The sequence below is a fragment of the Branchiostoma lanceolatum genome, chromosome 5, assembly GCF_035083965.1.
Source record: "Branchiostoma lanceolatum isolate klBraLanc5 chromosome 5, klBraLanc5.hap2, whole genome shotgun sequence".
Lineage (NCBI taxonomy): Eukaryota > Metazoa > Chordata > Leptocardii > Amphioxiformes > Branchiostomatidae > Branchiostoma > Branchiostoma lanceolatum.
In genome coordinates, this window is record NC_089726.1 from 5799600 (window position 1) to 5824983 (window position 25384).

Sequence of the window (25384 nt, forward strand, 5' to 3'; positions counted from 1 at the left end):
TGGAGAAAAAATACAAAGAAAATAGTATGATGTTCTAGGGTTATTTTCTGCAAGTCCCTAGTGGTTGCGCTTATGGTACACGATGTGCTACGAGTTATGCATGGTTTGTGCAGCTACAAATTGTGCAAACATGTTTCTTAATTACATATGTCAAGCACGTATCTGACCCATGTCATTGCCTGACTTCATCGCAAGTCTCCCTTGTCGTAACCTTTAAGGCGCGGATACACTCAGGCGATTTTTGATGTTGTACGATTTTCCGCGAGATTATGATAGAACCGACCGTCAACAAGTATATTTTCCGTCACAATAGCTGGATTTTTATACGACATGATCCACGATTGTCCCGCAAATGTCTTCAGTTCACTGTCGTGGACCTGCCGGGTGCCAAACCATGGTTTTATTTTCATTTTATTCCATTGAAACTGCAACACAACAATACACAGTTTACCCTGACAGCTGTGCTGATGTCGGATACCATCTTACATACAGTAGAACATTCCAATATGAAGTAACGCTATACATCAAAGCATTCAGCCATGGCTTTGTTAGATATGGGTGTGTCCACGCGTCGGAATTTTTTTTATCCCTCGATATGTCTTACAACGTCGCAGTCAGGTCAAAGTCTGTGCCCGCCACTTCTAAAGCTCATTACCTTCGCCGAGAAGGTTATGCAGAGGGTAGCGTTTGTCTGTTTGTTTGTTTGTTTGTTTGTAGTGGCACAGGATAACTCGAGAATGCCTTGATGGATTGTCTTGGTACTTGGTATGTTGGTAGGTTTTGATGAGACCTAAAAACGATGAGATTTTGGGCCCCCTAGCAGCTTCTTACGGTACTGCAGCGGAACTTCCTGTTTTGATATCTCGTGTTCTGGACATGCTATGGAACTTATTTTTGAGTGGTAGATAGATCTTTGGACAGAGAGTAAGTGGTGTGGGTTTGGGCCCCCTAGCGGCTTTTTTGGAACTGCAGGAGCAGGTTTTGCGTCTGACTTTGAAAGGGAATAACTCAAGGAGGGCTTGATGGTTGGTAATGATTTTTGGTAGGTAGATAGCTTGAGTGATGATGTACATGATTGGACACGTCTTATGCAAATCAGTATCTAATTTGCATAATTAATTAGGAAAGTTTATACATCCGCCAAATTCCATGATAGGACTCTGAAACATGTGACATATGTAACTGAGGAAGAGAGAAATATTAATTGATATGAACTATGCAAATGAAGACCTCATTTGCATAATGAATGCAAAAATACTATAACATGATGGCCTTGATGGATGGTCATAATTTGTGGTATGTGGATAGTTTTTGTGATGCTTAGTATGATTGGACGATAATTATGCAAATCAGATTCTAATTTGCATACTTAATGAGGCAACTTTAAAAATCCGCTTTGTTCCATGATATGACAATTCAAATTGTTACTGAGGAAGAGAGGACTGTTGATAGATAGAAAATATGCAAATGTGGGCCTTATTTGCATACTTAATGAGTAACTTCTATTATTCCACACTGGCAAAAGACGGCAATTTCATACATTTAATCCTTTTTTGTGGCATCGGGACGTTATGTGAATGTGAACATCGTTGAATCAAATTATGCTAATAAGGGCCTCCTTTGCTAATTGATGATAAATTTGTTAAGCTCATACTTTGGACATGTTATATTTTAAGACAATCAACTGGTATAATTTATGATTGATGAGAAACACTCCTAATACGTCAGTCATAAAGGTTAAAATCATTTGGCGAAGGTATGAGGTCGTGGAACTCTAGTTCTTGATGAAATTCGAAAGTCCATGGTGTATTTTTGGAGCAAATTATACCCTACACATTGACAGACAGAACAACATAAGCCGGACACATCCTATTGATGTGCCTCGTCGAGTCAATGAACCTGGTTTGTGTCACAAGTTAACGTTGTTGGGTGGAAACATGTTTGATTGATGTCCATTTTCTACCAGGCCTGCCTGTACGGCCCTGTCATAAATGGAGAAAAACATGCAAAGAAAATAGTATGATGTTGTGCTCTAGGGTTATTTCCTGCAAGTTCCTAGTTGCCGCCCTTATGGTGCACGATGTGCTACGAGTTATGCATGTTTTTTGCAGCTATAAACCAAACAAGAATGCTGCTCAATTACATATGCAGTTAGTCAAGCACGTGTCTGGCCCCCGGCACTGCCTGACTTCATCGCAAGTCACCTCTGTCGTAACCTTTGAGGTGCAGCCACACTCGTCGGGCGTCGATTTTTGTTATTGCACGATTTTCACCGACCGTCAACAAGTATCTTTTCCGTCACAAAACAGCTGGGGTTTTATGCGACACATCCACGGCCGTCCTGAGAATGTCTTTAATTCACCTGCCGTATGTCGAATGTTACAATGGCCAAACCATGTTAGACATGGGTGTGTCCTTCTGGGCCTGAAACAGTACACCTTTGGCTTTGCTATTAAATGTTTCGCCCTCTTGTCTTGAAATCGTCTCGTTATCAATTTGAGCCCGTCTTTTTGGTATGAAATGACGAAAATGGTGGTACATCCTTTCCGCTACAGCAAGGGGAAAAAGAAAATGTCAGTGCCGTCAAATGACTGTTTGAACACACGTGACTGTCACATAATTTTTGCCATGGTTGAATCTGGAAGTCACCAGGTACATTTGAATTCGCGTATGCACTGTACTTGCGGTCACTCGAGTTTGACATTTATCAACCAGAATGGTTGATGTGACGTCACGCGCAAACACCCCAGACAATAATATTATAGGGAGCTTGTGTTTTAACCAGACAAAGAGCTATCATTCAAGTATTAGTGTGGTGGACCTAGTAGATACTTCAAAGCCTTAATCATCAGGAACATTGTGTCCCTGTTTGTGTATAAGTAAGATCAAATCACACCACGAAATCAATTTAAGACTTGAAGGATTAACTATTTTAGGTTTACTTTCGCAGATAACAGAAAAGATGGGAGATAATTGTTCCAAACATGTCAAGCTGCCAGAGGTTGACGGTACCACGTTCAAGAAATACAAGTTTCCTTTCGAGAACCTGGTCCTACAGGGTGGAGGGGCGTGGGGAGTATGTCAGGTCGGCGCACTGAAGGTAAGAAAACGTCTACACTTACATTCAGGAAGAAAGTGACGACTAAACATTTTAAGAAATTTAATTGTTTAGCTGTAACAGAACTGTGGTGCCACCTGAAAGCCTTTTAGATATCTAGAGTGAAGAGTCATCTTTATGAAACACGTTATGAAATAATATACAGTCTTCAAGAGAGGAGAATGTACAATAGAATTGCTGATGTTTACCAAAACCTAACGTCCAGTGACAAGTATGCATAGATTCTATACATTTGCATGAACATGTCTTAAACTAAACGAAATCCCAAATACGATTTGTTCAATATCTCTGATGATTCATGCAGTATGTTGTTACGTTCTACTTACTAGTAGCTTGTAGAAATCCCTGTGCATTGCTACGAGTAATTGATATGAATGGACAACCGTAAAACATTTTAAAAGATTCAATAGGCTTGATATTCAAAACGAAATCCGTCTCGATGAGCGGGATTAGATACTTTTGACGTCCACCAACAAAACATTCAAAATTCGTCAGAAATTTTGACCTTGCACTTGTAATTATCACTTCCAGGTTTTGGATGACGCAGGGATTTTGCAAAACATCAAACGGTTCGGCGGTACCAGTGTGGGCGCTGTCGTGGCCGGGCTCCTGGCGGTCGGCATGGCTCCGCAGGAGCTGGCGGACAAGCTGAACGAGAACCTGAAAGACATTGCCTATGGTATGTCATAGTCTGTGTGAAACAAACCGTCACTATCTAGGGCTCCACGGTTGTGGCCTTTCACCTAGCTCTAAACCAACACGGGCTCTGGATTCTTTGTTAGGACAATGTATAAAAATTAATCCATTAGTAATCTCTGTCCGTATATAAACCGGCCTGTAACACCAGAGTAACTGACAGTTCTAAGTCTGACATGGTCCATTGTTAGTATATACCTATATACATGTACCTAAATTACAACGGCTTTACTCGTGACTTTGTACTTCTCGTTTGCAGACAAGCCTCCCTCGCATTGGTATGATCTGCCCATCCCGGACAAGTACGTCGCTGATATCTGGTACCTCTACAACTTGACACATAAATTTGGGATAATGCCGGGTGAAGCGTTCTTGGATTGGTACGGGAAAACCATAGAAGAACACCTCCACGCCAAGGGGTTCGACAGTCTGAACGGAGACATCAATTTTTGGCAGGCAAGTACAAACATTTCCAAACATGAAGGGGTACCCATATTTTCTAAGATGACTTATTTTCTTGGGAATCGTTTTTGTTTAACACAACAAGAGGAATTATCTATTCATCTTTCTCGGAAGGTCTACGATGTGCTCGGGAAGGAGTTGTGCACGGTGTCGTACGAGACGGAGTTCACGAGCGAGGTCTACTCTCACGTCAAGACCTCGCCACTTCTGGAGATCAAGAAGGCAGTGCGCATGTCCATGTCCATTCCAGGTACAGTCTGAAAGTAACGCAGTAATCGCAGCCTCAGATTCTCATTAGAGTGAGATTTTTTAAAGGTCAGCTTGTAAGCTTCGCAAGATTATATTTTCATATACATTTTTTTTGTTTGCAATTTTGTGATTGAGAAATATAAATAAAACGTAATATGGATGAACTGCTTGTTTGTTATGATGTTTGAAAAGTCATATGGTCTAGACCTCTTGACATAACAAAAACATGTGGAAGGATGGATCATGGCCCCCTAGGGAACTTTTTCGGTATTACAGAGGAACCTTTGGATTTGTAATCTCATGTACTGAACATTATGCAACGGTAATAATTTTTGCTGGGTGATACATTGTAGATAGTTTTTGGGCTCAGACAAGTGTCGGGGGTTTGGGGTCCTAGCATACTTGTTTGGAACCGCGGCAAGCGTGTTTTTGTTGGACACATTGAACATGGATTATATCAGGAGGAAATGAATGGACGAGTTTTGTTTTTGTTCCCAGTGATCTTTCAGGCGTACCAATCTTCTTTTGGGAACATCCAACCAAGACACATCGATGGAGGGGTGTCTGCGGGTTATCCCATCTACTGTTTTGAGGGTAAACCTGCTCCATACATAACCATCATCATTACTTGCATCATTACTAAGCAATTACTTCATTATTAGTGAAAGTGTATTTTTCTTCATGATTAGGTAAGCGATATGGTGAATAAACAGCTCATTATACGCCAAAAATAATTACTCAAGCAACTGGATAAAATTTTGAAAAATTTAATCCAGTTGCTTCATGACTAGGTAAGGGATATGGTGAATAAACAGCTCATTATACGCCAAAAATAATTACTCAAGCAACTGGATAAAATTTTCAAAATTTTATCCAGTTGCTTGAGCAATTATTTTTGGCGTATCTTACTACCTGGATGTCTAACCTTCATCAACGTAAACAGCTCATTATGCATGCGTCGAAAAAAAGCCAACGGCATACCTTTTTGCTTCTATTTGTTGTAATTTTATGTCAGGTTGGTGGTTGTCCATGGACCAAGCGAAAACTTTCGCCAAAAGATTGGAAGGGAAGGACGCGGAAAAAAAAATAAACTTCCTCCCCGGCGTCAGCCGCAAACACTTTGACGTGGTGGGCAGTGATGAGGACAAGGAAATGGTCCGAGAGAAAACAGTTGGACTGGCTATGGTGATTTATTTCCATTACATGTATAACGTACTTTAAATGCATTCAAGTTCGCGGTGGTTTAATGTGCGCGATTTTTGTGGTAATATCTTCACCGCGAACTTAAATCCACCGCGAAAATACTTGTTCTACTTCTACAAACTTGTTTCAACCGCGAACTAAAACGAATATCGAAATCAAATCACCGCGAACTAAAATGCATTTACAGTATTGTTTATATTCATTGGAACCTTTTCTTCGGTAAACCACGAAGCGTAACACATGAGCCGGAGCGTAACACTTTTGAAGTTTTTGGTAGCTAATACTGCGGTGCGGCTTCGTTAAAGCTCGCGCCTTAGCCCGGGACCTCCCCCCCCCTACTTTGCCCCTGAAGGGGTTATTTGGGGGTAACCCAATGTAGATGTAGATGTATTTTAGCCGGGTTCCCCGGCCCTATTCTACTCGATTCGCGCGATAAGACAATCCCACCTACAAACGGCACCGAATTTTGAAAACATAACCTTTCTGGCGAAGTAGACTGCTTCTCTTTAATTCAGTCATTGAAAATGGTCTAAGTGACTAATTACCACTTTCGACTTATTGTTTCTTGTTCGATTCAACAGTTTACAGACATCCACCCTGGTGGCAGTAGCCAGGAACTCTTTGAAAAACGCATAGAGGAATGTTTGGAGGAGAACCCGAAGTACAAGGAACAGCTGGAAATACCTTCTACAAAACTGGCAAAGTACTACTTATTCATTTGATTTACTATTGAACTGAATGAATATCAATCTATTTGCCGCCTACTTCTGCACTTAGGTCTCTTTCCTTGTATTTCGTGCTATATTTGGGGAAAAATTACCGCAGCAGATTGGCAAATCAAAACATAACCTGGGTGCCAAGCCCCCAAACTCTGTTCTTTCTATCTCAGGGTCTAACCCGGGGGGTTGCTGTTACGTCGTAAAATTTCCTGGGGGGGATGTTGGCCCTAGAGCCGAGGAGCTGTCCTGTGTGGGCCCTGGAGACATTCTGACATCCAGGCTAGGCAAAACACTACTGCGTCTTTTTTTCTTGTTGCAGTAAGTATCATGAGAAGCAAGTGCAGCTGAAGAAGACCCGGTTTGAGTTTGCCAAGGAACTTGAGGAGGGATTCACGGTGGGAGACAAGATTAAAGAAGTCGCCGCTGCTTATCCCGATGAGGCGGAAATGGAAAGAATTTTCTACGAGGTTCGTGACAGATAAGCATATTACATAGAATTTCAAATATTCACTTTTGAAATATGCTAGAATTAGCAAAGCCCTTTTCGGTCGAAGTACGACCGATGTCCAGTCGATTAAACCCCCGTCACAAATGAAAAATTCAGCTCGGCCGACGTTCGCCGGTCGCTGGAAGCTGCTCCCAAATTCAGCGAGTTCTCGGCAATGATTTTTGAGCAGAGCTCGTCAATAGTTTGTCCGACCAACTCTCGGCCACTAGTCGAGCGGCAATACGACGATTTTAGACCCTTTTTTTCGGTCGGAGATCGCCCGATCTCTTCGGCCTCGCGTGAGCGCCGCTCGGGCTTCCTACAATAATCGGATGACCGTCGTCGGTATTCCTCTCGACTTTTGAAAAGTCGGGCGCGCTTCGGACGAGCGTCATGCTGGTTTTGTTAATGTTGGGAGCTTGGACGGGCTCCGGCCAAAATCAGTTTGACACCTAGGTTGAACTTAAGATGATAACGAACACAGCTGTATGGATCTGAAGCAGCGGTAGCAAGCGTTAGATTGAGGATGAGTGTACACTATACAACAATGAGTTTGTTGGCTTGAATGCCTATCTAGAATCATTTCCATTGTCTGATACCATCGATCCCTGTCTTTGCTTAGACTCCGTCTGGGAAAGATGGCTAAATTCAGTCAAAGCAGCTGCGGACAAATTCATACCCAAAAAAGTTATCAAGGACATGACCGCACCACCGTGGATTGATTCGGAAGTAAGGCATTTTAAAAAATGCAAACGCACTGCCTGGGCTAAAGCCAAACGAACAGACAAACCAAATCACTGGGCCAAGTTCAGACGTCTCCGCAACAAATTGAAGAAAATGTTAAATGCTAAATATGCAAATCATTTGATTAATCTGGGAGACATCGTACTGAGTAACCCTAAAAGATTTTGGTCCTTCTTCCACTCTAAGACAAAGTCTAAAAATCTACCAGACAGAATGAAACTTCAGGATGAGTCTGCTGAGTCTGCTCAGGAGAAGGCAGAATTGTTCAATAACTTCTTTTACTCTGTTTTTAACTGTACCGATGGGGAAACCCCGTTGCCCGACTTGATTGATACTTCTAGTGTGCCAAAAATCTCTTCAGTTACATTTTCTGTCAGCACCATTGAATCTATTCTCAAAAACCTGGAAGTTACAAAGGCCACAGGGCCGGACGATCTCCCAGCGATGGTATTAAACAAGTGTGCAGCCCAATTAGCACCATCTTTGGAAAAACTGTTTCAATTATGTGTGAGCAATGCAAAAATTCCGAGTATGTGGAAAAAAGCTAATATTACTCCTGTTTTTAAGAAGGGTGATAAGAGTGCCGTATCTAATTACAGACCTGTGTCGTTATTATGTATCACAAGCAAAGTTTTCGAAAGATGTATTTTCAACTCTCTTTATCCATTATTGTCAAACACTCTTTATCCCCTTCAACATGGTTTCGTCAAGGGTAAATCCACTACCACCCAACTTTTAGAAGTTTACGAGGAAATAGGTGAAGTACTGGATAAATCTGGGCAAGTTGACGTAATATTCTTGGATTTTTGCAAAGCATTTGATAGTGTCTCTCATAAACTCCTAGTACACAAATTGAAATCTTTTGGGTTCTCCAGACAACTACTTGCTTTATTTAACGACTATCTTTCAGAACGTTTTCAAAGAACTGTCATAGAAGGCGAAATGTCTGATTACTTACCTGTGTTGTCAGGTGTCCCCCAGGGATCCATATTAGGGCCATTCTTGTTTCTATTATTCGTTAATGATTTACCTGACTGTGTTGAATTTGGTAAAATGGCCATGTTTGCAGATGACGCTAAATGTTTTAGAAGAATTACTTCGATTTTTGATTGTTTTAAATTTCAGTCCGACTTAGATCGTCTTGTGGCCTGGGGGAAAACCTGGGAGATGGTATTTCATCCATCTAAGTGTTCAGTTGTTAGTATGACACGTAAAACTTCACCTGTTGAATACCCTTATAGCATGTCAGATTCTGTACTCAGTCGACAAGATAGTTATAATGACTTAGGAGTTCATGTACAACATAACTTATCCTGGAATTCTCATGTACTTAAGAAGATATCAACATGTAACTCAAGACTTGCAATGATCAAGAGATCAGTAGGCTTTAATGCCCCATCTACTGTTAAACTCAATTTGTATCGATCACTGGTGATACCACATTTAGACTACTGTTCTCAGGTATGGGCGCCGCATACAAGATTGTATCAGCGCAAAGTAGAAGGTGTTCAAAGACGTGCTACCAAGTACATCTGTAATGATTACGAACTTAACTATAAGGACAGATTAACCCATACCAACCTTCTACCATTGTGTTACAGACGAGAACTTTTTGATATCTTATTTCTTTTCAAATGTTTCCGCAACGTGTACTGTACCAACATTTCTCATGTCCTCAATGTATCCAGACCTACTAGATCACTTCGCTCTACAGACCAATTCCAACTTGTACCACGGCCATGTAAAACTGAATCATTCTCATTCTCTTACTTTAGTCGTATTGCCGTCATCTGGAACAATTTACCACTAGACATTCGCCAACATATGTACTCAAACCTCACTCTACAGTCCGTTAAAAAACTCTTGATTTCATATTATAGATCCCGATTAAGTGACACATTTTCTGTTGATAACTTATGTACTTGGACGACCACTTGTCGTTGCTCATCTTGCATAGTGACATAGCTTAACCGTTTACCCTGTTTTCCTTATCATTTGACCTTATTACTCTCATCTTTTTAATGTACTTCTTTCAGTATTTGATGTCTTTCATTTATTGTTTTTATCTCAACTTTGTAAATTTTCTGGGGGAGTCGGCCTCGTAGAGGAACTAGATTCCTGTTGCCGGCTCCCCTCAGATTGTACGCAATCTGTGAATTTGAATAAATAAATGAGAGGAATATCCTCTTTAATTGTATACAAAATACGTGTTTTCGTTATTTAGATAGCTTATAAAAAACTGTATTTCTTTTGAAACTAGACAAGCCATATCTCATAAACCCTGTATTCTCATACATCTACAACTGCCTTAAGAAGCGAGAAAAAAAATTGAACCTGTACATAGCGGTATTGATTAGTCTATAGATGAAGTTAGATATCACATTTTTAGTTTGTAGTTACATCTTACTGTAACTATACTTCTACTTGTCACCATGACCTGTACTTAGCTCATCAGAGCATAAACGTGCAATAAAGGTATTTCATTCATTAATTCGTTAAAATCGTTTGTAATCTTCTGCCTCCCCTATAGCTCACGGACGAGCAGATGGAGATTATCAGTATCACGGCCGGAATGGACGGAAAGCCCGACAAGGAAGCGGTCTTCAAGTTGTTGTTTCTCGACTACGACGGCAATGTACGAAAGATGTATCTTATAATGGATTCTTTGAACATGGGGATGAACAGTGTTTTATAACCATAACGGTGTTTTCACATGACGTCAGTTACCATGCTGGTTGGCTGAACTATTAAGAGTCAAATCCGTATATTTGAATGTTTGTACACATCGCAGGACTGTTATTACGTGAACAAATTCAGAGCTTTGTGTCAAATCACCGGTTTAACCATTCAGAATAGCCGCCAGTACTTACAGCATATTCACGTGGATGTAAACACACTGTAAGATTTCACTTGTAAATTAACGTGCATGAGTCTGTGGTGATATACCATATCTAATGTTTTCTCTTAAAACACCTAGCCGACCACGGCTCTCGCCTCGGATATCTACGACAACCAAATGCCGCTGCAACAAGCGAAGAATGACTGCTTGAAAGGAAACTTCGCAGAGACACCGATGGAGCTGTACGGTCAGTTTATGCAGTTCGTCGGCAAAAACAAGCCTATGGAGGTGAGAGGCGCCATTCAAGCCAAAGGGGGAGAATTCCCGCACATATCTGCTCTAGAGGGAGCGTTTACATAAGAGGGAGCGTTTTGCCACATAATCTATTATAATTTAATAGATTTTGAAAATGTCATTTTGATAACCTTTTTTTAATGACAACGGCAAACCACAGGTTTATATACTGCATGGTGTACGCGAAGGTATATTGAACTTTGATCTACACCACAATGCATTACGACTGTACATGAGCACTCGGGATTGTGAGATGGCTTATTACTTGTATCTCCCATCCCTTCTTCCTTTTAGGAGTACGACGTCGGCAGGAGTGTTGGGATTAACTGTAGCTACGTCGGTATGTTGAACTTTGATCTGGAGACCAAAGACAAAGAGTTCCTCATGGCGGTAAGTAGACATTCCATCCTCATTAGAACAGTTTGTTCGAATTATGAATTTCAATGTATCTGAATTGATACTGCAGTTTCAATTTCTTTGGCCTTGTAATACATTGTAATGTTTAGATCATTTTCATTTAGTTAGAAGGTTTTTCCTATACTTGGTCATTAAATGAATGTTGGTACTCGTAATTGGGGCGACGGATTTTTTCCGTTCTTGGTGCACTAGATACAAAAATATTACAACTTTTGGTATTGATTCTAGCGTGACTAGTCCCATGTAATGCGATCAAAATTGTATTGAAATTTCGTTGAAGCTTTCGACTTATGTCTCTTTTATAGCAAGGTGCTGTGGCCGCGTTGGCGTTTCTGGAGGACTGGGTTTCCAAACATCCGGAGCTCGAGGAAGTTCCCGTGCAACAAACAACAACAGCCTGACGTGCAGCCTGCGGTATATCAAGTAGAAAGACAGCACGTAATATTGGCAGCAACGCAACTTAGACTAGAAGGTTAAGTCTGTTGTTAAACATTGACGAATTACTTCTAGACGGTAGACTCGACTGCTGTGCTCTTCGGTGGAAATGTGAACTTTTAACATTATATTATGATAGAAGGAATTACGAATTGATAGAAACGTATAGGGTAAAATAAAATAACATAGAATAAGCAAGGGTAAAATGGAATGAATGGTACAGAATAGAATATAATAAAATAGAATAGAATAGGGGTTAATAGAAAATCATATCATACATCTAGCAATTTATCAGCCTCTAAAGACGTCCATCATGTACTATGATGTAGTGATAGTCTGCATCAACTATTTCTGCCTTAAATTTGTCATTTGCAGGACAAGGTATCTTGAACTGGAATTATCGTATACCTGTTTAGATGTTTGTTCAAATCAAAATGGGCGTTACAAGGTGAATGGCATGTAATAGATATGGTGGTGTGCAGCATAATAAAGGTGATTCAGCAAATTGTTCGTATCAACCATTTCAAGAAATGCTAGGGCAATCAGAACACATCATGGAAAAGAGAAAATTGACAGGGGGTTGGAAGAGATTTGAAGCTAATTTTCAGTGAAAGTGGGGTGTTTGTTTGTTTTCAAGGCAGGGATGTAAAAAGAAACAATCAGATGTTAATATCAAAGAATCTCTGCACTGGCCAAAAACTTAACACTGACCAACAGCAATTAAATGTAATGGATAACATTCCAAGCAGATGACCCCATATCTAATGAGAGAGGGCTAAAAACAACACCCCCCCCACACAAAAAAAAACAAGATGGCTAAATTTAGATTGTCAAAATAGAGATAACAAATGTTGTAACAACAGCTGAAGCGACAATACATGATGGTATCACAGCCAGAAAGTCTTTTATTCCTATATTCAAGAAGTGCAGAAAGTGACACTAGTGTGGTAGCCCGGTATTACCTACCAACGACATTCAAGACTACCAGTGTACCACACTAGTGACGTCATTTCTACAACTACCTAACTAGTTTGGTAATTCTACAACTAGTCAACTACACTCAATGTTATCTAACTAGTGTCAGATCTTTAAGTACACTTAGGCTACCACACAACGTATCTTCCCATGTTTTTCATGTGCCGTGAACCATTGCCGGAGGGATACGAAGTTTTCTTTTCTTACTTCAAAATCAGGCGAAATCATTGCGAGCAAGGGTGTCATCCAAAAAATGTACTTGCCGTGGCCTAAGCAAAAAAAATGGAGCCCAGCCCATAATCCTACACTAACAAAGAAGGCTAGAATTAACAAGCTACAGTTGAAGTCAAGTTCCCCGTGCGTGTTGACCTGGTGTGTCCCTGCGGAACAAAGGTCAAGTGGCAAGGTCAAGACGACTGCTGAGAGTTGAATGTCACAGAACAAATGTCGTCTGTGCGGAAACACAAATGTTGTCTGTGCAAACATTTCGCTTCTCTCCGTGGGCCACTTCATTACTCAGTCTTCCCGCCAAAAGAGGTCTAACGACTGTTCGGCAAGACCACCTGGCTTTCCAATCTCCAAGCAGATGTTGGGAAGAAACAGCTGACACACAACCCTCTCAAACATCTGATTTGAGATCAAATTGGTATTAAGAAGTCGGTATGTTTAAGAAAAGTTCGTAGCTGGCTGGCACTATTTTTAGAAGCATTCTGACTGAGGATGATTAAAATATGAAAAAAAAAACAGGGACTTCTATCTAAACTCTGATCTAAACATTTAGCACAATGAAGTAGCCGTTTGGCATCCCATTCTCTATTACTTACAGAGTTAGGCAGCAGGGAGAAGGTTAATTGACACTGATGTTACCCTTGTGAGTGTACCTCGCTGTTGCCAGTTGGCTACTAGTATTCGGCTGAATGAACAGCCATATAGCACTACTTCAAATGGATATGTCGACATGTATGCCAATGTGTTGGCATTTCCGCCATTGATTGTATACGTACATACATGTAGTCTCATCCTATACTATATCTACTAGTCCCTCGATATATAGAGTAGTTTGGTCTCCTAAAATTGTTATGTAACAGAGGTCGCCATGTTACATACAATTGTCGTGTGATGAATTGTGGCAGTTTTAAAGGCATGTTTATTGTGCTTCTGGTAAACCAGTATTTCTTTATATAATCTTTAAACACACAAACACAATCATTAGACTCCTAAGCGTGAATTGGTGGTTTCACTTATCACCACGTCTTGGAAAGATCTAGACCTCTGTCCCCATTAAATCCAAAGATATCTTGCCAAGGATCTTAAGCTCCTTTAACCCTACTTGATACTGTTAAGCCGTTCGTTTTGGCAAATTGCCTCAAGACGAAATGTCGTGTGGTTAAATTGATTCTTACCCGTGATAAAAGTGACAGTGTCCCCTTTGGCCGTGGGTCGTCCCAAATGTCCACACTGTCAACCCCGCTGGGATTTAAGCTGGCAGCTGTTCGTAATATGCGCTTTTTTATTACCTGGTCTTAGACATTTGACTTGTTTTTACGATATCTTGGCTGGTTGGTCGGATTATACAAAAAATAAATGATTTTCTGACAGCTTTTGTGAGTAGGCCTTTATGCTATGAAAAATGATTAAACATTTGCTGATACCCGCGGGATTAATGAAATTGTTACGGATCCATTTTCATTGTAGAGGAAAGGGCCAATCATCCTCAAGCGGGCTCCTTTCAAACTGCAGTTCACTAACTTGTCAATCCCACTGTCAAGTGGGTGTAAATATAACTGACGCCTCGGAAGGCATTCCAGCTCTCAAAGTTCAGTCTTATGATCTTTACTGATTTCTCTGGATGACTCGAACCCCCATAGACAGTTGAAACAGTATATCCTGGTTCTAGTTTCCCCAACACAATACTTTTATTCATTCAACGCATTCTTCAGCCAAACCTTTAGACACTCCAGGGACGTCTTGAAGAAGAGTTAGCACCTTTCTCAAGACCCCCTCCCTTTTGGAAACAGAGACTGTCTCAGATTTTGGCCCGAGGAAAGAACAAACTCCTCAAAGACTGACTCCCTACTGTCTGAAGCTTAACCGATGGAAACCTTGGAAGCCTCTGTGTAGAGGTTTGTCTCAAGACTTTGCCAAAGATAATTTAAGCCTTCTCTTTTCAAAGACGACTGTCAACAAATATTGGCTTACGCTTTCCTTTTTCGAAGACGACTGTCATCAGAACTTGGTATGTGAAACTATGCACATGTATTTTTCATTCTATTTTCGCATTCGGACCACAAAACCTCGACCCAAGGAAAAGGGGATATCACAGGGAGCTAAGATGCGATTCATTTTCTCTCTCGACCCCGTCCATCGGGTACCCGTCGCCGCCTTCTTTAGTCCTCTATCCATCCATATGGCCCTCAATAAAGCAAGCTCCGTCCTCTGTCCCGTTCGGCGTCCAACTGTTAATTCTCCCTCTGTCCCTCCCCCTACTCTCCAAGCAGAGGAGTGGGCCCGGCAGGTTTTTGACGTGTTTGTAGGCGTTTTTGTCGGGCTTTCTACTTTGTCATGTTTTTTTGTCTAGCCAATGCTAGACAAAAAAAAAAAACATGACAAAGTAGATAGCCCAACAAAAACGCCTAAAAACATGTCAAAACCTGCCGGGCCCACTCCTCTGCTTGGAGAGTACCTCCCCCTCCCTTCTTCATCCGTCCCTTACCTTCGTCCGTCCGTCCTTCCCACGTCCGTCCATTCGTCACCTGTTCGTCTGTTCTCCGTCCCTCAGTCGTCCTTCCGTCAGTCGTTTCTCTCCTCCGTCCGTCCGTCAGTCAGTCTGCCTTCCGTCCCTCCGTCCGTCCTCCCGTCATACGTTCGTCAATCCGTCTTCTGTCCCGTCCTCTGTCCCTCTGTGAAATAGGTTCGTCAATTCGTCTTGTTTCCCTGTCCCTCTGCCCGTCTTCTATCCCTCCGTCATAAGTTCGTCAATACGTCCTCTGTCCTGTCTTCTGCCCTCTGTCCCTCCGTCAAAGCGGTTCGTCAATTCGTCCTCTGTTTCCCTGTCCCTCTGCCCGTCTTCTATCCCTCCGTCATAAGTTCGTCAATACGTCCTCTGGTGTCTCCCTGTCTCTCCACACGTCTCCCTCTGTCCGTCTCCTGTCCCTCCGTCATAAGGTCGTCCATCCATCCTCCGTCCGTCCTCCATATCCTTCCGTCCGTTCTTCGCCTGTTTTTGTCTGGCCTTCCGTCTGTCCTCCGTTCCTCTGTCCTTCGATCCATCCCCCCTCCCTCTCCATCTATTTTCCATCCTTTCTGACCTGACCTACTAAGCTACCATAACCACTTTAATAGGCCGTGCACAGCACACTTGTAAATCGGATCCCCGTGTCACTAATTTGTCAGAGACCAGTGCGACTACCTGGAGCAGATTGGCGCCATGCCGAATGGGACTGGTTCCCGCTGGGCCGGAATCTGAACTTTATTAAACCTTAACTCTAGTTATCAAAGATTTCATCAATCTCTTGTACAAGGGCGAACTACAAGAGATTGCAAAATAAAAGACTTCTGTTTTCAACTTGGTGACCCGGCATTTCGTAACGATTCACGCTTTGCACATAGAAGCATCAACATGGAAGCATTGAACTTCCGTACAAAGATTCAGTGCTCTAATCTCCAAGCAGATGTTTGAGTGAAAAGTCGCAATGTTTTCTGATTGCTCCGTTATAATCACTTGAGGCAATCAGAAAACCTTACGATTGCCCATTCTTACGTCTGCTTGAAGAGGATACTGCTCGCCTAGCGCGCCTGCTCTGCTACCAGAGGCAACGTTTTAACCCTCAAAGTGTAAAAATGAATTTACACTTGACTTAATACTGTCATCGTTAACAACATGACATCTGAATGAGGATATCAGTAACCTAGTTTATAACAAAGATTTTTTGTTTTGCACATTTTGAGTAGTTCTTTCTTCTTTCATACTGCTAGTTCAAAGTCAACGTTCACTCGTAATAAGGGAATGCGAAGAAAGCAGGTCACCTAGTAAAGGTTCCCCGTGGAGTTAAGTGTTGTATGCGGCCAATACCGGCCCCAGACCGCGGCCAATACCGCCCAGACTGAGATAATAACAGCTTACCGGGTCCGTGGCCTCAACAGGGCCACTGTCGCCAAGCCAGTTTACCCGCAGGTCAGCCCCAATTTCGCGTTCACTTTAACGACCGCAGCGTGCTTCACAAGGTTGTTGCCTCTAAATCAAATTTGGGCGCAGAGTAGAAAAGGGACCAACCAGGCAGGAAAGATCTTACAGAGGGGGATGGGACTTGCACCGTAGTGGTATTTCATGATATTTCACCAGCGATGCCCAACCAAATCTCTGCATGAATGTGACTATCTGACGACGTATATACATAACCTGTTGACCTACAAATGTGTACACTCCTCTAAATTAAGACCTGCCTCTGCCGTACATCTTGACAGTGACAGAGAGCGTCGGCCCAAAATGGCCGGCGGGTGAGAAGTTCACGTATGCCGGCAAATTGACCTTGGGCCCTGCCCCCGCTGGGCATACATGTACCGCCAAAAGTCTGTATTTGATAAATATAGTGTTTCTTTCACATATGTATTACATGATTGAACATGAAACATAGAAAGAGCTTGAAGCTGGGTTTTTTTTCAGTTTTGTTAGTTTTCCTCACCTGTAACGTTACCAGACTACCGTCTGAAAATGACGTAACGTTATACATTTTCCAAATATCTGTACCAGACTGTAGTCTGAGAATGACATATATTTTCCAGACCGATTCCAAACTTCTGTCTAAAATAGTCTATTGTCTGAATATGACGCATTTTCCAAACACCTGTAACAAACTATCGCCTGAAAATGGCGTACGATTTTCCTCACATGTAACGTCACCACCCTATCGTTTGAAAGGCCCGATTTACAAACAAGCTTTCGGAGTCGATTCTGGGATATGTGTGTGAGGAGTTTTGGGCTGCTCAAGTGGAGTTTTCCTACTAGAAAACTCTACTTGAGTGGCCTAGTATTCCCTTTGTACAGCCCTCAGACTCCAAGTCGAGTCAGAAACGCGTGTGTAAATCGGGTCAAAATGACGTATGTGTTTCCTCACATGTACCACCCTATCGTCTAAAAATGACGTATGCTTTTCCTCACCTTTACCAAGCTGAAGTCCGTATACCTGACGCTGAAGGGCAGGTGTATCGGCACCAGGTGTGCGAACCCATCCTATCGTCTGAAAATGACGTATGTTTTTCCTCACATGTACCACCCTATCGTCTGAAAATGACGTATGCTTTTCCTCACCTGTACCAAGCTGACGTCCGTATACCTGACGCTGAACAAGTGTGCGAACCCACACTTTCGTCTGAAAATGACGTATGCTTTTCCTCACATGTACCACCCTATCGTCTGAAAATGACGTATCTTTGTCCTCACCTGTACCAAGCTGAAGTCCGTATACCTGACGCTGAACGGCAGGTGCAGCGGCACCAGGTGCGCGAACCTGACCCACAGCTGGTACATCCACCACCTGGGATGATGATGATGATGAATGGTTTATTGAAAATATTAATCACTCGGAGCCTATTGGCTGAATTGATAACTCAATTTACAAATTGCAAGATTCGTTCTGAAATTAAACATCACATTATTATAAACACGTAGACGTATCTAAAATATACTTCTATATACTACCATAACGCAAACATATATCTTAAAAGCCTGGCAGTATATATGACAATCAGAAATCATCATGAGCATTATTAAGGCTGGACAGCTGTACACTATTCAAAAGACGAAGTACCTGTGCGTGGAGTCCCGGGGGCCCACCACGTCGGGCAGGCGGAGGATGACGTACGGGAACCCGCCCGCCTGCCGCTGTCTCACCAGCTCCTCTTCCCCCTGCAGCTTCAAGTGTCCGTAACTGTCCCTGGCGTTCAGCTCCTCCTGACGGGTGCGATTCTGTTAACACAAGAAGAAGTAGTTTGAAAGTGACGTCACAACTTTCAAATCCAAAATGGCCACCGCCACCATGTTGGTGGGGTGGACGAATCCAAGATGGCGAACGCAATTGGAAAGAATTGTAGGATTTAAAGATGAACTCTTGGTAGTTTGGTGCGGTGTGACTATGAAGAGACAAATCATGTTTAATCGAAGGGTAACAAGTCTTTCAGAACATCTACCACGTGACTCGTGTGCGCGTCTTTAACCAACCAACATGGCGGACACTTCGTTACGTCATTATCACGTGACTTCAAAGGTTGCTGTAGTCCCTTCATATACAGAAAGAAGTTAAACTCAAGTGCGCTAAAATGTTAAGATTATCGGGAAATTCAAACAAGGAAAACGGGAACTTTATTGGCCGGCTACTTCGCTCGCTATCTCAACGACCGAATTTCTGATAGGCTCAGGATTGATTTGGGCTTTACTAGTATTTCTTATCTTATCTCTTTGCTAGGTTGTCGCGGAGGTCTGTTTTGGTCAAATTGACAGCCGTCAAGTTATTTCCCCCCTCACTCAGAAGAAAAAGAGAAACAGCTTCGCAAACATAACTGAAGCGTCGTTTGTTTATAAACGACAAGTACTGTCATTAGTTTGATTAAAGGGCAACACGCCGCTAATGATTGATTGATCTTCGTAACAACATGCCATTCTTTCTACGCAGACAGCTCGGAATGTGGTCTAATCTGCCTATGTCCATGACGCCAATAGCCAGCCAATCAGATCGTCCGCTCGGCTATGACGTCATTTTACCGCCAGAGCCTGGTGCAGTCGATTTCTAGACTTTTCCCTTCTATCTCCCCTATTTATTCATTGGTATTGCCCAGTTCAGAGGTCAAACAAGGTCTTTGACCCTAACAGAAGCCTCCAGAACAAAGAACAAGTCTGCAAGTGCTTTTTTCGTCGCGCAAATCTCTCCGAAATCGCTCTTTCCTGGCGGCAATGGCGGGCGAAACATCAGGTAAGACTTCCCATTGCACATTTTCTTGGTAATTTTGCTGGTCTAACTGCACATTTTTAGGGAACTTTAGGTTATCCAAAGCAATTTTCTGTCATTGTTGACGTGGTCAGCTATCGCTGGCGCCATTTTGTTTTCTGGTTGTTTGTCTTGCAAAAATTGTTCATGTTTTTGAAATTCGAAGGTTTCGTGCCTCGAGTCGCCTGCTCCGTATGTTTTTCTATGGCGGTTGGGTCGATAGCGCACCGGTTCTATCGGAGAAATGTCTGTCTAGTTGCAATACGCTATGTTTTTAAGAAAAATGAATAATTTTCCTGAATTGTATAGACCCTCTGCTATCTTTCTACATGGGTTTCAGCCTTTAGTATTCATGTGGAAGAATTGTTGATGATTTTGAAGTGGGCGATGTTACGATATTAACTGTTTTAGCGGGGTTGGGGAGGGGGGCGCAAAATCGCTGATGTCCATAGGAAATAGCTTCCCGTATTATGAGAGCGCCGTAGTTCCACGTTTTTACGCCGAGGTGATTGTCTTGAATATTTATAAACTTTGTGACAATAATAAAAAAAGAAATCAGATTAATTTTCCGGATTTCATGATATTTTATATAGATTACATCCAATTTTTATGGATAGTAAACTACTGTTTTGTTAGTCCTGGATCAAAAAATGCTTGAATTATAGATATTTCTTGTTGATTGATTGTTGTAATAATACTGGTAATAGTGTACCTACAATTCAACATTGTTGATTTTTATTTATTTTGCCTATTTCATTGTATTTGTAGATGAAGAACTGGAGGATGACCACATAGGGCTGCTGAGAACAAAGTGTCGCCTGTGTGGACATGCTGTTGGAGATAGAGAGTATTCGTGTTTGTCATTTAGTGAGGGGTTTTCTAACATATTTGGAATAAGCTGATATTGTCGAGAAGATAAAAGAGATGTTTGTACAGTTTGTAGTAGAGGATGTGAAGATGTACTATGTTGAAAGGTTGTCTGTGATGGAGAAAAAAATTGGATCAACAAAGAAAGAGGACTTGTTGGAACTGTACTTTGAAGTTCAAAATGAAGCCATTGACCCAAACAATATCCAGTGTGCTTTACAGCTAGGTGTCTTAAGTGATGCAGGTCAGACTGAGTTGTGATTTTAAGGTGTAATACTCATGTGCTTTGTTAAAGCATGCAATTTTTGACATATATTTCTATCTGTCATGTTTTTTGTCAGGCTATCACAACATGTGTTGGTAGTACATATATAAGTAAGCGGTTTTGTCAACTATTATTGTCATATAGACATGTAGAAATGAATTGATATGGTATGTTCTGTACATTTCATTGGTGTCTGTGGTACACTTTCTTCACAAGTTCAGTCAAGTTAGACAATGTTTGTCAACTTTGATGTTTCACTTATAATCTTGTATTTTGTGGAAACATGCTGTCTTTGATGTAAATATAGTCATGGCAGTATACAGCTGAACATTGTGACAACACAACACAACAACCAAGTTGATTGATATATATGTATATTTGCAAAAAGTAACTTCATGTTATAAGCAGTTAGGTGAACAACCTACTTCAAGAGACTTGTAAGACTTGGTGCAGGTAATGCTATGTTCATGTACATGAAGATATTTGCCTTTGACGAAGTTTGAGACATGTAACGCCATGTTAATGTACTGGTATATAATGATATTTTCCTTTGAGACAGGTAACACCATATTAATGTACACACTGTATAAAGATATTCTACTTTGAAGTTTGATACAGTTAACACTATGTTCATGTTACATTGTGTACAAAGATGTTTTCCTTTGAGACAGGTGCCAATATGTTCATGTATATAAAGATATTCTCCTTTGAGACAGGTGCCAATATGTTCATGTATATAAAGATATTCTTCTTTGAGACAGGTGCCAATATGTTCATGTATATAAAGATATTCTCCTTTGAGACAGGTGCCAATATGTTCATGTATATAAAGATATTCTCCTTTGAGACAGGTGCCAATATGTTCATGTATATAAAGATATTCTCCTCTGATGCACCTAACATGCTGTGATGTCACATGTCTTTCTATAGATTATCACGACCCCTTCCACGGCCCCTTCCACCTGTAGGTCTTTTAGTTGTCTTGTCTTGTGAGATATGCGAGTGAAGCTGTATACAACAATATGTGTTTACGAGTGGTATTTAAATTAAAGTGTGCGTGGTCGTGTATTGTGTAGGTAGTCCGACAAGTCGGCTTATATAAGTGCCCCTCTAAGTATCGTAAACCAATTAAACAAACAAATTGGTCCGTAAAAGGCTGAATTATTAGTTTTTTTTGTAACTTTGCGACATCCAAACAAATTATTTCAGCTTCGTAACTGACAACGTACAAGTACCATAAATGTAGCGTGGCCCAACGCGAGGCAGCCCGTACGCACGTGAAAAACTGTCGAAAACATCTCTAATCTCTATCGTAGTTATGACGCTTGTAAGAACTGGAAACGTTCCACTTCACGTCAACAAATCAGAAATCATACGTCCCGTCGGTAACCTGGCAGAAGATATTTGCGAGACAGGTAAGTAAGCCGGGGGACCGTAGCGTTCTCATACTAAGTTCGCCAAGTGGGTCAACTTTGACGGGACAAATCTAGTTTTTAACTACTTTTTGACTTCTCAACTGGCTTACCCGCGGTTGTCCGAGTTTTCAAAATAACGGGGGCACATATAATAGCTCAGATTGACGTATCGTGGCTTCCGTAGGACGATATAGGAAGCATAGTAAGTACTCAGATCGGCGTTCCACAGTCCGTCCGCCATCTTGGATTTTGGGGTCAAATCTTGGGGTCAAGAGAAGTACGCCTGCGCAGCACCGCTGACGGCGTGATTAATGACATAGGCAGATTAGACCACATTCCGAGCTGGCAGACAGCGAAAACAAGGCCCGGTGCCAGGGGAGGGACATCGTATTGGAACCGACGTACACATGTCAAACAGAGGAGCAGAGGCGAACCTTGCAACAACATCTCAAGCACGTATTTCTGTGACACTGTAAAAACTGCCCTCTATGTTTGGTAATGTGAAACGAGGATATGCGTAGGAGGACACCGTTATGTAATACTGAGTGACGGATGTAGTTCATATAAACGATCTCAATTACTATTGTCTTCACTTATTACGTGCAAGAAATGATTTGGGAAGGGACTTTTTTATCATTCGAATCTGTTTGTTTTCTTATTCTAGTTCGACGCGTGTCGTTGTGATCACCCCTGACCTTGGTCATATTTCGTTTGCGTTTCGATGCTGACATGGCCACGCCCTAATGTCTTAATCCAGGAACCGATATGCCAGTCATTCCGGGAACGTGGTGATATTATAAATAATTTACCAGCTATGTTCACGACCGCTGGTTATGGGTCAACTAAAGGGTAAACTGTGGTCAATTGCTGGGAAGGACAGTTCAGTTACCGTTCAGTTATATGTGGCATCCTCTATCCCCAGTACCCGGTGCTTCAAACTAGAACCATTGAGACTGGAAGGACAGTTCAGTTACCTATTCAGTTATATGTCGGCATGATCCCCCGTACCAGGCGCTTCAAACTAAAACCATGAGACTGTCTGCCAGATGAGTTACCCGGCTAGCTTTATACTTTGGAACAAAATAATATTTGTTCAGCCCCGAGGGGACACAAGTGCAGCAGCTGCGATGTCTCCGAATAACAACTTGTGAGGAAAAACAACAGAGAAAGCGGGTTTGACAGGAGACAAGTAGTCGACTGGGGTGGCCGCTGTTTGAAATACTGTAAATGCATTTGAGTTCGCCTGGTTTTTATTTTGCGCTAAGGCGAAAATGGAGTGTTCGCGGTGTTTCTAATTTCGAGGCAGTGCTATAGTCACATACTGCTACAGCATTGGACAAAATGTTCGCCGCGAAAATCGCGACATGAAACCACCGCGAAAATTTCTGCATTTACAGTACTGTAGAGTCAATTCCACTTTACCGAGAGGGTGTTTGTTGCCTTTTGTTCTAACATTTACAAAACCTTTGTAACAATCTATGTGAGATAAGTAACTGTTAAGAACAATTTCCAACATTTATTTGGCGTTCTAAATATTTTCTGCTGTGTTCCAACAGGTTAAACAAATTTCCAACATTGAACACATTATTTGTATTAGTTTCTAAACTGTTGCAACATAGATTGATTATTTGTTTGAACATGTTCCAACATTCTACAAATATGATATAACTGGGTCAGTGGGCTGGGAACAGGGCAATTCACACATCCCTTCAAAGTATAGGGGATTAGGCCTAGGTGCCATGCATAGACACCTAAAGACAAAAGAGTTGCCAGTGTCCAGACGTGAAATCTAAAAATATACAGAGGCAGACAACAGAGCCTGATTAGCACCTACTTTTATGGGGGCAATAACCCAAATCTACCATTTTGAGAATGATGCAAAATGTTGGAACATGTTCCAACAGTAGAACAATCACACAGATGTTTGAAAACTGTTCTAAATAAAGAGATATTTGTGCAATTACTTTCATAATATTTCCAAAATATATAGATGAGTTCAAACATGTTCAAACTTTCATTTCTAATTGTTTGAACGGTCTGGAATTATTTTGACTGAAATAGTATTTTCTCTAAAATTGTTCAAACTTATTAGCAATATCATCTGAAAACCCTCTCGGTGACATGGAATTGACTCTATGCACAAGATAGAGGTGTGACACTAGGACCGTTCGAACCAGTGTTCGAACCGGTCTAACGGTATGGGGTGTTAGCGCTCATGTGACTATGACGTAAGCATTGTCCACCATGTTGGATGGTCAAACCTGGAAGTTACTTACCAGGTAGATTTGGATTTATAATACTATGCAAATATCTGCAAGAAGTATTGACGTGACAATACGGTATAAAAGTGCACATTTTTGGGTTTGACTCTTTCGGGCTTAACCAACCAACATGGCGTCTGTGACGTCATGTGCAAACAGCCTACTGTAAAAGGAAAAAGTCGCGGGTATTCAATTTCGCGGTAGGGAGAAAAGGGAGTGTTCATGGTTTCACTGTAAACAGGGAAATGTTCGCGGTGGTCTTATTATGTTCGCGTTACAGAGGTCACCATGAAAACCGCGAACATAATTACAAATACAAACGTTGTATATTTCTTTACAGGACATATTCTTATCGTAAAAAAGACGTATGTTCTAAACATCGATTTTTATTGATACATGTACTAGAGGTCATGTTATGATTGTATTATGAGTTTTTAAGTGGTAATTGACAAGAAATTACGTGTTCTTTTTTGACATGTATTTATGTATATAGATATATAAATATATAGATATATTAAATGTATATGTGATAAATTAGATTTTCTACTGTTGTAAAGTTGTAAGTAATGATATTCACAAACTTTATGTTGTTAGTCAAGTAGAGCTTAAAATAATATGTAGGATTGCATGTGGTATTTTTTTTAGCGCACGCATTGATAATTGCATAAATTGCTGCGTCTAAATCTAGAACAAAGAGTGTTTTTGATTTACGGGGATGTTATGAAAACAGCTTGTTATAGTCAGAATGTCCTGCATATCTTGTGGAGCGCGCTGACCCCACAAGTCGGTGACCTGGATTTGAACAATTTGACCAATTCAATCTGACAATAATTAGACGCAAAGGCCAATTTACGTTGACAGGTTACAAGGTACTTACCTCCAAGCAGATGTTGGGTGACAAATCGTAACGTTTTGAATTTAAGGGCAGCAAAGGAAAATTTAGAACGATTTTTTCCTC

General features: G+C 41.3%; 2 protein-coding genes and 1 long non-coding RNA gene across 3 annotated transcripts in view; 2 read left to right on the forward strand and 1 right to left on the reverse strand.

Annotated features, from left to right (window-relative positions):
* Positions 1-25384, reverse strand: part of LOC136434613 (UDP-glucose 4-epimerase-like) — a 29896-nt gene that overhangs the window by 2407 nt on the left and 2105 nt on the right. The window contains exons 2-3 of the mRNA XM_066427508.1: positions 18446-18603; positions 18079-18172 (exon numbers count right to left, since the gene is read on the reverse strand). Of these exons, the coding sequence (XP_066283605.1) occupies positions 18079-18172; positions 18446-18603 (252 nt within the window). The remainder of the gene's footprint in view (positions 1-18078; positions 18173-18445; positions 18604-25384) is intronic.
* On the forward strand, positions 2963-11786 carry LOC136434390 (uncharacterized). Its single transcript, XM_066427181.1, has 12 exons — positions 2963-3100; positions 3650-3797; positions 4074-4270; positions 4391-4526; positions 5024-5119; positions 5541-5710; positions 6310-6431; positions 6767-6914; positions 10209-10313; positions 10656-10805; positions 11106-11201; positions 11534-11786. The coding sequence occupies exons 1-12, from the start codon at positions 2963-2965 to the stop codon at positions 11627-11629; spliced, it is 1602 nt and encodes a 533-aa protein (XP_066283278.1). The 3' UTR covers positions 11630-11786.
* LOC136434611 (uncharacterized) lies at positions 19307-21650 on the forward strand. Its single transcript, XR_010755771.1, has 2 exons — positions 19307-19603; positions 20387-21650. It is a non-coding gene; the product is annotated as an uncharacterized lncRNA (long non-coding RNA).